Consider the following 13,559-nt stretch of genomic DNA (forward strand, 5'->3'; position numbering starts at 1 on the left):
TTCTCAAGTTGTGACCATTTCCGTTGGAACGTTGATCCCATTGGATGAAATATTGGGTGAAAGGTTATATTTACGGAAAAAGACCATTCTCTTTACAAAAATTGACTTCTCTTAGGGCCTAACGCAATTTTTTATTATTTGTAACAACGTCACTAGTTTGTATTGAAAAATGTAATAACTGGAAAATGTGTAATAATTATGGAATTTTATTTTATTAGATTTTATTTATTTATTTATTTATAGGTAACGTTACAAAATTGCAATAACAGGGAAAAACATTATTATATATATATATGTATATATAAATATATATATATATATATATATATATATATATATATATATATATATATATATATATATATATATATATATATATATATATATATATATATATATTATAATCATACCTAATAATCATAACAATCACAATCAATTTACCACTTATTTGTCTTCTTGGACTCTATGATAAAATAAATAATTGTAATTATAAAAGCTGAAAATGTTATTTTCTTCTCCATCATTTCTTATTGGAACAATCTATTTAATAATATAAAGTGGAATCAATTTATTATTTTTTAAACAGATATATGAGTAAAATAGATTTATCTAACATTAATTCATTCGTTTTAATTTCATTAGTAAGATATTTAACCTACATAATGTATGTATAATGTTCTCTTTTTGAAACCTTGAATCATTTTAGCTACATTTAAATGAACAAATCTGGTTGAAAGTTAGTCAGCTAAATTTGTTTATTTAAATGTAGCTAAAATAAATTGGTTGCAAGCACTTACCGTAACATTTTTGTAGTAAATTCATTCAATCATTTTAGTTATATTTTTTACCAATTTTCTCAAAATCTTTAGGAAAGTATTAACGTCTTGATTGTTCATCTGTCTTTTGATTACATACATAAAAGATATATTTTTAGTTATGATGAAAGTTATATTAAACATTTCATGTCATTCCACATCTCCAGATGCGGACATACAAACTGTAAGCCTCTTTTCACAGCTTCATTATAAAATAAAAATAAAAAAAATTATACAACAAAACAGGATCTTTGTCTAAATTTGTATGTGAGATAGCCTCAGTATTGTGCATAATTTGACTGAATATAACTAAACATAAACTGTTAGTAACTTTATATTCAAAATAAATTAATGCTAGATATCTCTCTCACCAATTCTCAAATATATAGAAATGTAGCAAATAAGCTCTTCAGAAGACAGTACTGTGGCGTATCGCGCAAAAGTGTGTTTTATCGCCAAGATATGGGCTGTCCGGACGGATTGCGTTTCATGATTGTACATTTATCACGTCAATCATCCACTGGCCTCCGCCCACCGCGTCATAGACTTCCTGAAAACGCTCGTGCCTCCCCTACAGCTCAGGAAAGCTGGAAAACTCGCTTTGTAGGGGGGACAAAAAAAACAGGTAAGTCCGATGATATTTTCGCTTTGTCGCTTCTTCTTCTTCTTATTAAGTCCTTACACCTCGTAAGACACATAAAAGGTTATAGTTCGCCCTATTTGGTGAACAATTTAAACAGAAACAGACCCGTTTTCAGGTTGATGTCTCTGAGCTGCCGTCAGCTTGGATATTTCAAATGACATTAACAACATGTTTGCTGAATACATTGTTCTTTTCATCAGAAAAACCGAAATTTGTCTTTACAGGCTTTAAGGTTTTAACTGTCACAGGGATGTACAAACAAGTCCACTCATACACTAGTGTTTTGTGTTAGCCTGTCATCAGCTAGCTGTGTTTATATGCGAGTTTGATTCTGAGTTGCTAAGAAACTGCAGTTGTACTTATTAATTGCCTTGCCATTAGTTTCTATGATGGTTTATAATCACATTTAGACTGCAGTTCATTTTATAGTAGCTACTCTTTGGGACAGGATAGCATAGAAGCTATTTGTTCCTTCATCCACTTATTATCACATATAATAAACTACCAAATGTCACTATATGAGCTGCCTTTTGCATGTAAAAACCCTTAATTATTACAAGTACACTCAGATGCTAAAAGCCATTTCCCTCTTGTAACACTTAAATAAACTTGGGACTGTGACAGCTGAATGACCACCTGTCACATCCAGAGACCCTTTATAATTGTATGAACTTGCTAATTGATTTGTAATGTGACCGAGCTTTGTATTTTTACCTTTGCTTAATTGGATTTCTTGGTTAAATGTATTTCATAGCCATTCACCTAAAGAAAGATCTACACAATTGTGTGCAAAGGCCATCAGTGTTAATATTTTATGATCTGTGAGTTCGCAACCGACTAATTAAAGTCAGATTGCTTTGGTCTATCTGAATAAGTCTTGAAACTATCATATCATTGATGCAGTAAAAGTCTTGGTGATAAAAGGGACAAAGTGTGCACTCATGTGTGAAAACCCAGACAGTCAACCGAGCTCCTTTTGGCTCTTTAGAAGGTAAAGCTTGAGGCAGCCTGAGAGACGAATGCACTTTTTGGTCTACTGTGGGTTTGATTTCTTGATTGTGTCTCCGCCCAGCTTTTCAAGGATGCATAATGACAAAGTGGGTATCACAGGGGGTTTTCTTTCTTTAACAGTTATGGAAATCTGCCAGGCATTGATTTCGCAGTCTTAACAAGTAGACACATATTTCTGCACCGACCATTACTTGCTGACTGCCAGACTTAATTCCAAAAACAAAGTCTGCAGATGTTGAAATAGTGCTAAAACGTCCTAAACAGCAGTCCATTTTGTCGCAGATGTTTACAGACCCTGCTGATATATTAGGCCTCTCAATTGCAGGCGTTTCCTGTCAGCCATAAACTCATACGAAGAGATCTTAATCTGTTGAATATGTTGTCAGTTTACATTTCAAACGTTCCTGGTCTCCATTGAGTTGAAATTGCGATTACATCTCAGTTCTAGTTTTTATTCACTGTCCCGGTGTTGCGTTTCGGGCTCAATTGCGGAATTTACATATGTAGTGTCATCCAAGATTGATGTTGGACAGGTGTAATTCCACCCCAGACTGGTTTTCTTCTCTGCTTGGATCAAAATGACGTAGCCCTGCATATTTGCAAACCAGAGGCACTTGAAGATTTTGAATAATGAACTTTGTTTGCAGACTAAATCCATCTGTTCACATTTCCCCAGATTGGCGGTTGCCACATTCTTTCTGTTGAGAAACAGAACCGTATTGTTCAGCATGTTCCTTTCTGCTGATGCTAGACCTTTTAAGATATTGCACTACATGTTATCTGATTACTTAAGTCTGTTAATGTTAAGTGCAGGTCAACGGTCAACTTAACATCACATTTAATTAGAAAAGCAGCATTAGGCTACATTATGACAAATTATTCCAAAAGAATACAATTTTTTTTCAGCAAGGATGCATAACATTTCCCAAAATTGTCAGTAAATACATTACAAAAGATTTCTATTTCAAGTAGATGCTGTTGTTTTGAATGTCAAAGATTAATGAAAAAAATAAGCAGTACAGCTGTTTTCACAAAATGTTTTCGAGCAACAGATCCGATATTAGAATGTTTTCTAAAGCAGGGGTTTTCAAACTATGGGTCGCGACCAGAGTTGTAGTGGTAAAAAAAGAGGTGGGTAAATTATAAATTCTGGGTGACCACATCGTGGTCACTGTAAGGTGGGCTACTGCCTACCGGTGTATGTGCATCCTGATGACATCGCTATAGGCTATCATTTGATATTACTACCAAGGGTATCATAAAATATTAGTTCATTTTGCTGAACGATACTCAAAGATCCGAGTCAGTAAAATGATCCGAACTTCCCACTATGGCAACACCGCAAGCAATTGGTCAACACTGACAAGTTGCAGCGCAATATGAAAGACTTCATTTTTAACAACAAACAACCTATGAAACTAATAATGAACACAATATAAAAAACTAAAACGACATAAGCTTAATTTAAAATGTCATAGGAACTGTAGGCTATTTAGAGGTGGATAAACTCAATTTAGAGGTGGATAAACGCACTTTGGAGGTGGGTAAACGCTATTTCAGAATTTTGGGAGGTGGGTAAACGGCGTTTACGTGCGTTTAGCCTCCACTACATCCCTGGTCGCGACCCACTTGTGGGGCACAGAATGGAACAAGGTGGGTCGCACAGTCTCTTGGGTACAGCTAAATTTGCTTTTCAATCAGGGGGGCAGGGTTTCATATTTTATTGAAGCACTCCTGGGGGCCTCCATTGGCTACCCCCACCTGCTGTTAGCATTCCATTGACTCCCATTCATTTTGATTGGATGGATTGATTTTTTTAAATTGTATTCAGAGACCTCTTTCAAAAATATAAAAAAAGCCCCAAACATTTGAAAGGTAGTACATCTTCTATAACAGAAGGTCCTCAGCTTCTTTTTAGAATAATATCTTGTTCATATTCTTAGGCTTCATATAACTTGACCTATATTGCTTTGTAGGATGCAGGATATCGCATTTAACTTTCGAAAGGTAAACAGGTAATCCAAATCTTCTGTTCTCTGTGTAACAGGGCACCTTTCACATCGGATAAAGAGGTTTACCATGACTTGAGACCCTGTTCCTGCACTCCTCCGCTTTCTGTATTCTGCGTTTTATTTATTTTCCTTTTTGAGGACTACCTTGCGAGGATTGAAGAACAGAGTTCAACATTCATGGATATCAAATCCTGGATTTTGTGGCATTTTTTTATTGGGTGAGCTATAAAACATGAGTTCCCAGCACTACTACAATCTCTGACACGGCTTTGGACCTAAACCAGAAGTGGCATCCCTGTTCATCTCTATCACTTCCTAAACCTTGTTGTTTTTGGAGAAGAAACATATTTCTAGTAAACCACCACGATAAGGTTTAATTAGCTTATTCTCAAACACTATCCTCAGCCGGGCCATTACCTCTGCTCTCTGTGCTTTGTTTGTCACTGAACATTTTCGTAGCATTTATAGGGTTATTATAACCTTAGTGTGTGTTTATTTTTAGTCATTTGTATGTTCTGTGTTCTCAATGTATTGTTAATTGAAACTGTGCTTCCTATTTTATTTAAACAAGTTGTGATGGTGGATATTGTTCAAGTCAGTAACTTAAGAAATTTTGTTTAATGATTATTTAATGTACATGCACACACATTTCCGTTTAACCTTGACAAAAGGTAAGCCTTTTCTCTTATTGTGATATTCTGCCAGTGTAGTCAGACAAAGAGAGAAAAGCAAATAATCTGGCTTCTTTGTGCATCTTCATTTTTAAACAAAACTTAAATTTTTGTTGGGATACTAGCAATACTAAACTGGAAATCTCTTTTGTGTATCGTGTTTTGATCAGATGATCATAAGAGGATTTAGCATTGTTTCCAGGCAAAGTGCACTGATGGAAAAGATTTAACACTATCAGGGATAGAAAAACCTGCTGACATTTTTTTGTGTGTGTTTTCTTAAAAAGACACCTGTTGAAACACTGTCATCATTTGTAACTTGTTTAACCTTAAGTTTACGCAAAAGCCCATGGTTTGGGCTTTAAAAAGCTGACACATTTTATCTTCGAACAACTGACACATTTGAATTCAGAACAACTAGTGCATCTGTCCAGAAAGTCATCTTCATTCAGATGAAAGATCTCTTCATGAGGCATTCAAGCTGTCTTTTCCAAATATACTTTCTACATCCCAGTTGCACTACCTTTTGAGCCCAGACATTGAACATGCGCTCCCCAGGCCCAGAGAGCCCATCTATGACTGAGGAAGCCCTGCTGCACGGACAGTTTGGCGGTTGGAGCAGCGGAGGGGGAAGTGGAAGTAACAGCAACAGCTGCCCCAATAGCCCTGGAGGTGTTTCTTTACCATCCAGCCCAGCCTCCACCAACTACGCCCTGACCCTCACGCCAACCCACATCCATGTCCAGCGGTTGTCACCACGTGCAGGGAAGCAGTCCAGGCTGATCCTGCCTCTGGCAGAACTGACCGGATGCAGCTGCCCGCGCTCGCCGGCCCCTCCTTTGCTGGTGCTTTACTGGTACCCTCCGGGTCGTCGCCGCAAAGGCGTCTCCAGACATAGACAGGTGAGGGCGTACTTGGCGGAGAGCAGAGTTGAGGCGGAGAAATGGAACGCTGCTATACAGAGCCTGCTGAGGGGAATGGATGTCAGCTCCACCACAGGTGGGTGTCAGAGTTTAATCATTCGTAAATGCTTTGTCTCTGGAGTGTCTGTGCTTTTGTTAATGGGAGATCGTTTAATGTCTTCACTAAATGCATCCAGATGCTGCGAATTCTTCAAGATGTTTGAGTCAGTGCTGTTGCATTAAAGTTGTGTCATTAGTATGTGTCTTGTAAATAAGATGCTACTTTGATTTCTTCTGTGAGCTAAATTTATGCGAGTATGAATCATGTCTGTATGCATTTATTTTTGTAAGAGTTTAACTGTTCCATCCTGCCCCTTTTTTTTTTTTCTTTTTTTTTTGCACTCATAATGTGTACCACATGCTGTCATTGACGGTCAGAGAATGGGTGGGTCTGTGGCAGGGAAAATGTAGCCTGTTATGAGAGGTGCAGATCGTTTGGTAGCTATACACCAGGCTTTATTGACTTTAATAGATCCTGTTTGTTGCTCTGTCCCTGTTTTTAACTGCAATGCTGTAGGTAGTTGTCGGTGCTAGTTGTTGCAGTTCAGTAAATCATTAAAATACATTAATATGATGTTAAGAAGTTTGTTAGATTGTTAGTTACCATTAGGAGCGCAGATATTGGGTCAGTTTAGTGGTTCTAATGCTGTGAAAATGTAAAGACACCTCATTATTTATTACATTTATTATTGCTTGCTTTTACAATCAGCTGTTTAAACAAGAAAAGTGTAGTGTAGTCTAGTGTAGCCTAACATTTATAGGAAAATTTATGATGAATAAATTGATTTTAAAGTGTTGCCTTAGTTAATTTCAAAATATGAGTCAACCATCTGAAAAAGCACAACTTTGCTCCACATGGGCAGTTGTGAAGTTCTGATCTAGTTTGATAACAGGACTGTACAAGCACTATGTTCTGGATGGATGAGACCTAACCCATATTCCAATCTGAAATATCATACAGTTGAAGCATTAATGTTAGAAACTTTGTGATTGATTTATTTTGTTGAATAAAATATAATGTGAAGGTTGTTACTGGATCATTTAAATTCTTTTTTTTAAGTGAAGGTCATATTTGTTTTTGAGGTGTGCTTATTTTTCACATCTGCCAAAAACTTTTATGGTCGGTTTTCAGATGGGTTAGGATGTGGCTTAGTGCTGTTTTTAGCCTGAAAATGAAGGCCTTATCCTCACTTGTTTTTTTGTTTTTTTTGAGCAGAATTTTGCAAAAGCATGTTGCCCCGTCCCCGTCGACTGTTGCTGCTGGTCAATCCATTCAGTGGCCGGGGTCAGGCAATGCAGTGGTGTCAAACGCACATACTTCCAATGATAAGAGAAGCCAACATCAGCTACAACCTCATACAGACAGGTAAAAACAACACACTCTCACACACACATGGTGTCAGCTGCAAACACTTTCTTTTGAAGCTCTCAAAATAACAGTGCTCCGAATCTGATTGTTTGCATTGAGCGGATGTGACGCATGTGGTTTTGTTGTTGAACAGAGCGTCAGAATCATGCACGTGAGCTTATCAGAGACATCTCACTCCCAGAATGGGACGGAATTATCATTGTTTCTGGAGATGGACTCTTGCACGAGGTAAATATCGTAACAGTCTTTGATTGCTTTGTCACATACGTTTAATTAACTAAGCTAATATAGAAACTACTCTTACAGGAAAATTTATTGATATATTTTCTGGAACGTCTGTGGAATTCTACATAATTGATTTAAACATGGTAAAACATGTTAAATTGCTGAAAATAATACTCTCTTATTGGTAGCTGAAGATGCCCAAATTAGCGAAAGTATTTAATAATTGTATGGGCAGAGAGTTATGAATATTCTGGATGACTCAAGTTTGATTTCTTTAGTACCTGACTGACCTGAGATGGTTTGTATGTAAAATAAGATTATTTGCATATTATTTACATATTAATCTGTGTGTCCTCTTTCTGCAGGTGATAAATGGCCTGATGGAACGGCCAGACTGGGAACAAGCAATAAAAACTCCTGTGGGAATCCTGCCTTGTGGCTCTGGAAATGCACTTGCTGGTTCAATCAACCACTATGCAGGGTACGAAATGTTTTTGAGCTCACCTGGTGTGAAAATCTCCAATTCTTCTTTAAAGAAGTTGACCCAAAATTGTTAATTGTCATGATTCAGTGATTTCAAACATGTAAGTTGTTATTTTTCCCGTTGTCTCTTACTGTATGTGCAATAAATCTGTGGAGAATTCTTTGTGTATGTACAAACTATGTTCCCTCTGCAGAATTTATTTATTTATTTATTTTTTTTAATGAATGTACTAGGAAAACAAAGAAAATCTTTTTCATTGTACAAAAAAAAAATCGCCTTTCCTGTTACTAAGATAAGTTGCATACATTTCTCAAGGGTTGTTTGCTCTAGTGTAGGTGTATTGGTTGCAATGAACCCACACTCATAAACAAGATCCATGTTAAGCAGAGGTGATGAAATAAAAAATATTCAAATACGGACGAGAATCAAGCATTAAGAGCAATTTGTGTGTGTGTGTGCGCGTTTTAATTAATGTGATTGAATTGAACCCATTTCCATTTTCCTGTCTCTTAGATATGACATGTGCCTTCGGGAGCCTCTCCTCCTCAACTGCTCTTTTCTGCTGTGCCGGGGTGGGGTTAAACCGATGGACTTGGTGTCTGTTACAACCAGCCCATGTGCTTCATCATCCACAGCCAATCAGAATGGGCACCCACCTGCTCCCAGGAGGCTTTTCTCTTTCCTTTCAGTGGCCTGGGGTTTTGTGTCTGATGTGGACATAGAGAGTGAGCGCTACAGAGGGCTGGGCTCAGCACGGTTTACACTTGGAACACTAGTAAGATTGGCATCTCTACGCTCTTATAAGGGCCGTCTTTCCTATCTGCCACCCGGTGTGGTCAACCCATGCCTCGATGCCACACCTCAGCCGTCTCGCAGGCCACTTTCACGCAGCATTACCGAAGGTTTGGAGGGATTTTGTCGCACTCCCATCCACCGGACCTGCTCCGACATGGGCCTGAGTGAACAAAGAAGTCTCCGTAAAGGAGATGGGGAAAGAGAGAGGGAAAGAGAGAGGGAGAGGCAGGAGAGAGAGCGGGAGAGAGAGAGGAGAAGAGAGAGGGCAAGAGGGGTTGGAGTAGTGAGAGCTAGCAGTCTCGCAGAAGACCGAGAGAGAGAGGTGGAAGCAGAAGAGAAGATGGAGGAGATGTCAGGGACCAGCTCAGAATCAACCGAAAGGGTTGAGTGTGACAACATAGCCAGTAATAATGGAAATGGAGAAGAAGAGAATAAACCAGATGGGGATGAGATAGATGGAGAAGAAGTGACGAAAGCAAGAGATTCGAGTGAAAGAGATGAGGCAAACGAATGCAACGAGAGTTATCAAACAACTCCACCTGAGATGCAACGCTCACTACGCAAAAACTCGGCCCCTTCTAGCCAGATAATTAACGCATTTTTCAGCCAGCCAATTGGTGCAGAACCTGACCAAGACTCGGAGCTGGCAGCCTATGGCAAGGAGGACGAAGACATAAATGGCACCTACTTTCAAAGAGAGGCATTTCCACTGGACAAGTCTCGTGAGCGAGCCCTTACCATCTCATCTTCTCCATTCCGTCAGTCTCCTTTCAAAGCTTTCAAACCTAAAACTTTAGACCAGAACCAGAACCCAACACGGCCACGGCCCCTCTCTCTTCTCCACCAATCGCATTCAAACTCTCTCCCTCCAAAATTTCCGTCCCTCTCGCTGTCCCTTTCCCCAACCCCTCCTTCGTCTCCATCTTTTGCCTCTCCCCAATCTTCTTATCTCACGCCACGTCCCAACACTCCCAGCTCATCTTCTCCATCGCCTTCTTTTCATTCACCGACCCCTTCCTTCAACTTTGACCTTGCAGAGCCTGCAGGACCCATGAAGAACCGCCCTCTCATGACATCCTCCATCAACCTGCCAGAGGATGATCTGCTACCTCCTCTGGACCAACCTCTCCCTACCCGCGACTGGGTCACTATTGAGGGCGATTTTGTTCTGGTGCTTGCCATCTACCAGAGCCACCTGGGAGCAGATCTTCTCGCTGCGCCTCAGGCTCGATTTGATGATGGGCTGATCCATCTGACATTTGTGCGGGCTGGTATCTCTCGGGCTACACTGCTTAGATTGTTCTTAGCAATGGAGAGGGGAGCCCATTTGTCCCTTAGCTCTCCCTATGTTAGTCATGTTTCTGCTCGGGCGTTCCGCCTTCAACCGCTTTCACCACGAGGAACCCTAACTGTAGATGGAGAGCTGGTGCCCTATGGGCCACTCCAGGCACAGGTGAGTTTGGTCAATCTTTATTGGTTAAAAAAAATACTATTATTATGAATAATTTTTTTTAATACTGTATATTATAATGTTGTGAAGCCTACGTCCTCCTGAGGCATTTAAAATTATTAATTTTTGATGTTTTATTTTAAATGCATCTTCTCTAAAAATCTGAAAGCTTTTTTTTTTTTTAAATGCCTGATTGTACCTTCTTTTGTGCCAGGTTCATCCCTCCATGGCTCGTTTGATTGTTGGGGACTCTGGAATAAAGATTACAAGATTCTGACCTGTTTGGATTTGAACGGGCAGGGATTAGCGTGACGCTTTGGATTATATAACATTTTGCCATCCGTATATTGGAGGGGAGAGAGAAACAGAAAGCCAGCAGTTGCAATCACTGCTTTTACTGGGATTAACTGAGGGATTGCTTATTCAAGCTGCATATGTGAGGAGTATTTTTGAATTTAACGAAGGGATGAAAACTTGCAGCCTATTGCACGACTGTAGGATTACACTTGGATTACCCTCACTGTAGTCGGTGAGAGAATGCAGAAATGCCTACATAAATGAAGAAACAGCAAAACTGAATGTGTCCGACTGGTGTATACATTTTAGTATGCATTTGTGCATAGATTCTCAGCAGTGCTTCCTGCCTTATTTCAGAGAGTGGAATAAAATGACACAAACACTAACAATAGTCAGCTTTAAGGTTGTCACGCCAACATCCAAATAGGATTCCACCCATTTTTCAAAATAGGTACCCCTGGAATGCCTTATCCATCGCTGTAGTTTTGAGTGCAACCACCCCTTACGTTACATACTTGCTTAGTATCACACTTGCTCTGAAACCCCATTTAGCAAAGATTTATCTGCCTTGATCGAAGTCTCCGTCCAGCTTTTGAAAAGTTGTTTTATGTGACTGATCAGAAATGTAATCAGTTCCATTTTTTTGGCTGGTATTTTATTGACACAATCATTGTGTGGATTGAGTGGAACAGTTAAACATTGCAGTAATGGTTTATATTGCATTGTTAGTTTGTGTAAGAAACGCATGCGATGATCTTGGTGGTGATGATAGTGATGACAATGATATTTGGTAACTAGCTAATATGCATTGCAGCGAAGACAGAAAGCTAGGAAAATTAGCATTTGGTATTTTTCTCTACCCCCGCTAATATTGTATCACTGTCTTTTGTGACATAATGCAAACTTGCATAACATTTGCTCATTTGTATTCCTAATGAATGAGGAAAGAACTGGAAGTTAAGGATCGACTGGTTATGCATCTTCTACTCCTTTTCCTGAAAGATTCATGTTAAATATTAGGCAAGGACCATTTCATCGTGATCAGAAACTTGATAAAAATTTTTAGTCTATGTCTTTCACAAACCATTCGTAAGACTGATTCACATTTTTCAGCTCTTTAAGAGAAGAGTCCTGTGGAAAGTCCAGCTGTGGAGCTGATCATGATTGTACCGGAGCCTTCCCAGTGCTTTAACTTTAGAAAAATGCCCTGTTTGCATTTCTTCTGTCCTTTTCATTTTCCAGAGGACCACAACTCGACAAATGCAGACTCTTTTTGCTCTCTTTTCTGAAATGAAAGTTGTTAGCTAATAATATTTAATTCCAATAACTCGATTTCCGAACAGCTGTTTATTTCCGTCTAGTGCAATCATTCTGTTGATCACCGCCGTCCTCCGCTCTTAAGTGTCGGCTGATATGTAGGTCTAGCTGTTTAGTTTGCGAGTCTGGCACTCAAAATGATTTTTAGCTGCAATCAGATGGCCAGTTATTTGTTTTTCATTCCCTATATTTCCTTCCTTCCTTTCTTTTGTTGTACCATGCTTAAGAGTGATCTAATAAATTTGATATCAAGCTGCTGTCCACTTTGAAAATGCCAGTTTAAGATGTATCTTTATTCTCCGATGCTTGTATTAAGATTGTAATTACTATTAAAATAATATTATATTAAGCATATATGCATATTATTTCCAGTTCCTAGTTCTGTATGGTTGAAAAGTTGTTTCAGATAAAATTTAACTATGAAACCATGCATCTGTGTCTTCCAGTCTTTTACTCTTGCTTTCTGTAGGCTTTCCAAGGTAGGAAAAAACAACTGTACGATAAAGGTATCACTACGAACGCTGAGGATTAATGTTTTCTTCCTGTTAAATTCAATGAATGTCAGCTCAGGAATGTTTTTCCTCTTTGATTAGCACATTATCAGGGGGAGGCAAGAACAAAAAGCATCTGGAACTATGAAAAAAACGTGACATAATTTCACAAAATCTCTGCTGTAATTAATTTAATAGCTGATTCAGAGGTGGAAAACAAAGCAAGTTCCTCTTAGACAAGATGAGTAAGGCACCAGTGGTATGATAGCCTAGTGTTTCACTTCTCTCCGTCTCCTTTTGGTTATCAGGTTTGCACAAATTTGTAAACAAGGAAGCCGTCGTCTCGGACTCTCTTCCTCTCTTTCTTTCAGCTCTTCATCTTTCTCTTCACAGTCTACTAATCTCAACATACCACTACAAGGTTCAGCCACTATCTTGCTTTGTTGTAGTGTCTCCACCTTCCTATCAGCTCCATGAGCAGTTTATTTTGCCCTTGTTTTCCCACTTGTATCTCAGTATCCACTCTATTGGAGACTTACTGTGTACTACATTGCCCTTTGGCTCCTTTAGATTACAGCTAGTCTCTGTTGCTCGCTCTCTCCCTCCCTCCACTTGCCTCCCCTCCTTTTCCCCTAGAACCAATACATTGTTTCGGTGCTCTTTTGTCCTCAGGAGTTGCTCAACTGTGGCCTACATCATGCCTTTACTACACCAAAAGGTCCTTGTGTAGTTGGTGGCCACCTACTGGTTAACTTTTAGCTTTTTATATCTTAAAACCGTGACTACTTCAAGCACTTTCCCTATTTTAAACTAAGTAATGGCCAGCTGGCAAAACGCTTATTACACAGTCACTAAAACAATTCATCATGATTTGAGATGGAATTATTTTAATGATTTGTTTTGTAGATTAGACTATAAACGTTCGCCTAGAAAAATAGTCCGTTACAATGTTGAAATCCAGCATTATATGAAAGTATCTGCGCCTCGTATTGTTAAAAACAACGTTTAACACGTGCC

The 13,559-nt window shown here is 38.9% G+C and overlaps 1 protein-coding gene across 4 annotated transcripts; it reads left to right on the forward strand.

Annotated features, from left to right (window-relative positions):
* The first annotated feature begins 1,345 nt into the window (after positions 1-1,345).
* On the forward strand, positions 1,346-12,481 carry LOC127974964 (sphingosine kinase 2). 4 transcript variants are annotated; one of them, XM_052578603.1, is made up of 8 exons: positions 1,359-1,440; positions 4,517-4,699; positions 5,667-6,151; positions 7,328-7,480; positions 7,617-7,711; positions 8,074-8,189; positions 8,706-10,440; positions 10,652-12,481. In XM_052578603.1, the coding sequence occupies exons 3-8, from the start codon at positions 5,698-5,700 to the stop codon at positions 10,712-10,714; spliced, it is 2,616 nt and encodes an 871-aa protein (XP_052434563.1). In that variant the 5' UTR covers positions 1,359-1,440; positions 4,517-4,699; positions 5,667-5,697; the 3' UTR covers positions 10,715-12,481. The 4 variants fall into 4 exon arrangements, with proteins under 4 accessions (XP_052434564.1, XP_052434563.1, XP_052434565.1 ...); XM_052578605.1 differs by having other exon boundaries at positions 5,711-6,151; XM_052578604.1 differs by having other exon boundaries at positions 1,346-1,440; positions 4,517-6,151; positions 7,331-7,480.
* The last annotated feature ends 1,078 nt before the right edge of the window (positions 12,482-13,559 follow it).

Source organism: Carassius gibelio, chromosome B16 (assembly GCF_023724105.1).
Source record: "Carassius gibelio isolate Cgi1373 ecotype wild population from Czech Republic chromosome B16, carGib1.2-hapl.c, whole genome shotgun sequence".
Lineage (NCBI taxonomy): Eukaryota > Metazoa > Chordata > Actinopteri > Cypriniformes > Cyprinidae > Carassius > Carassius gibelio.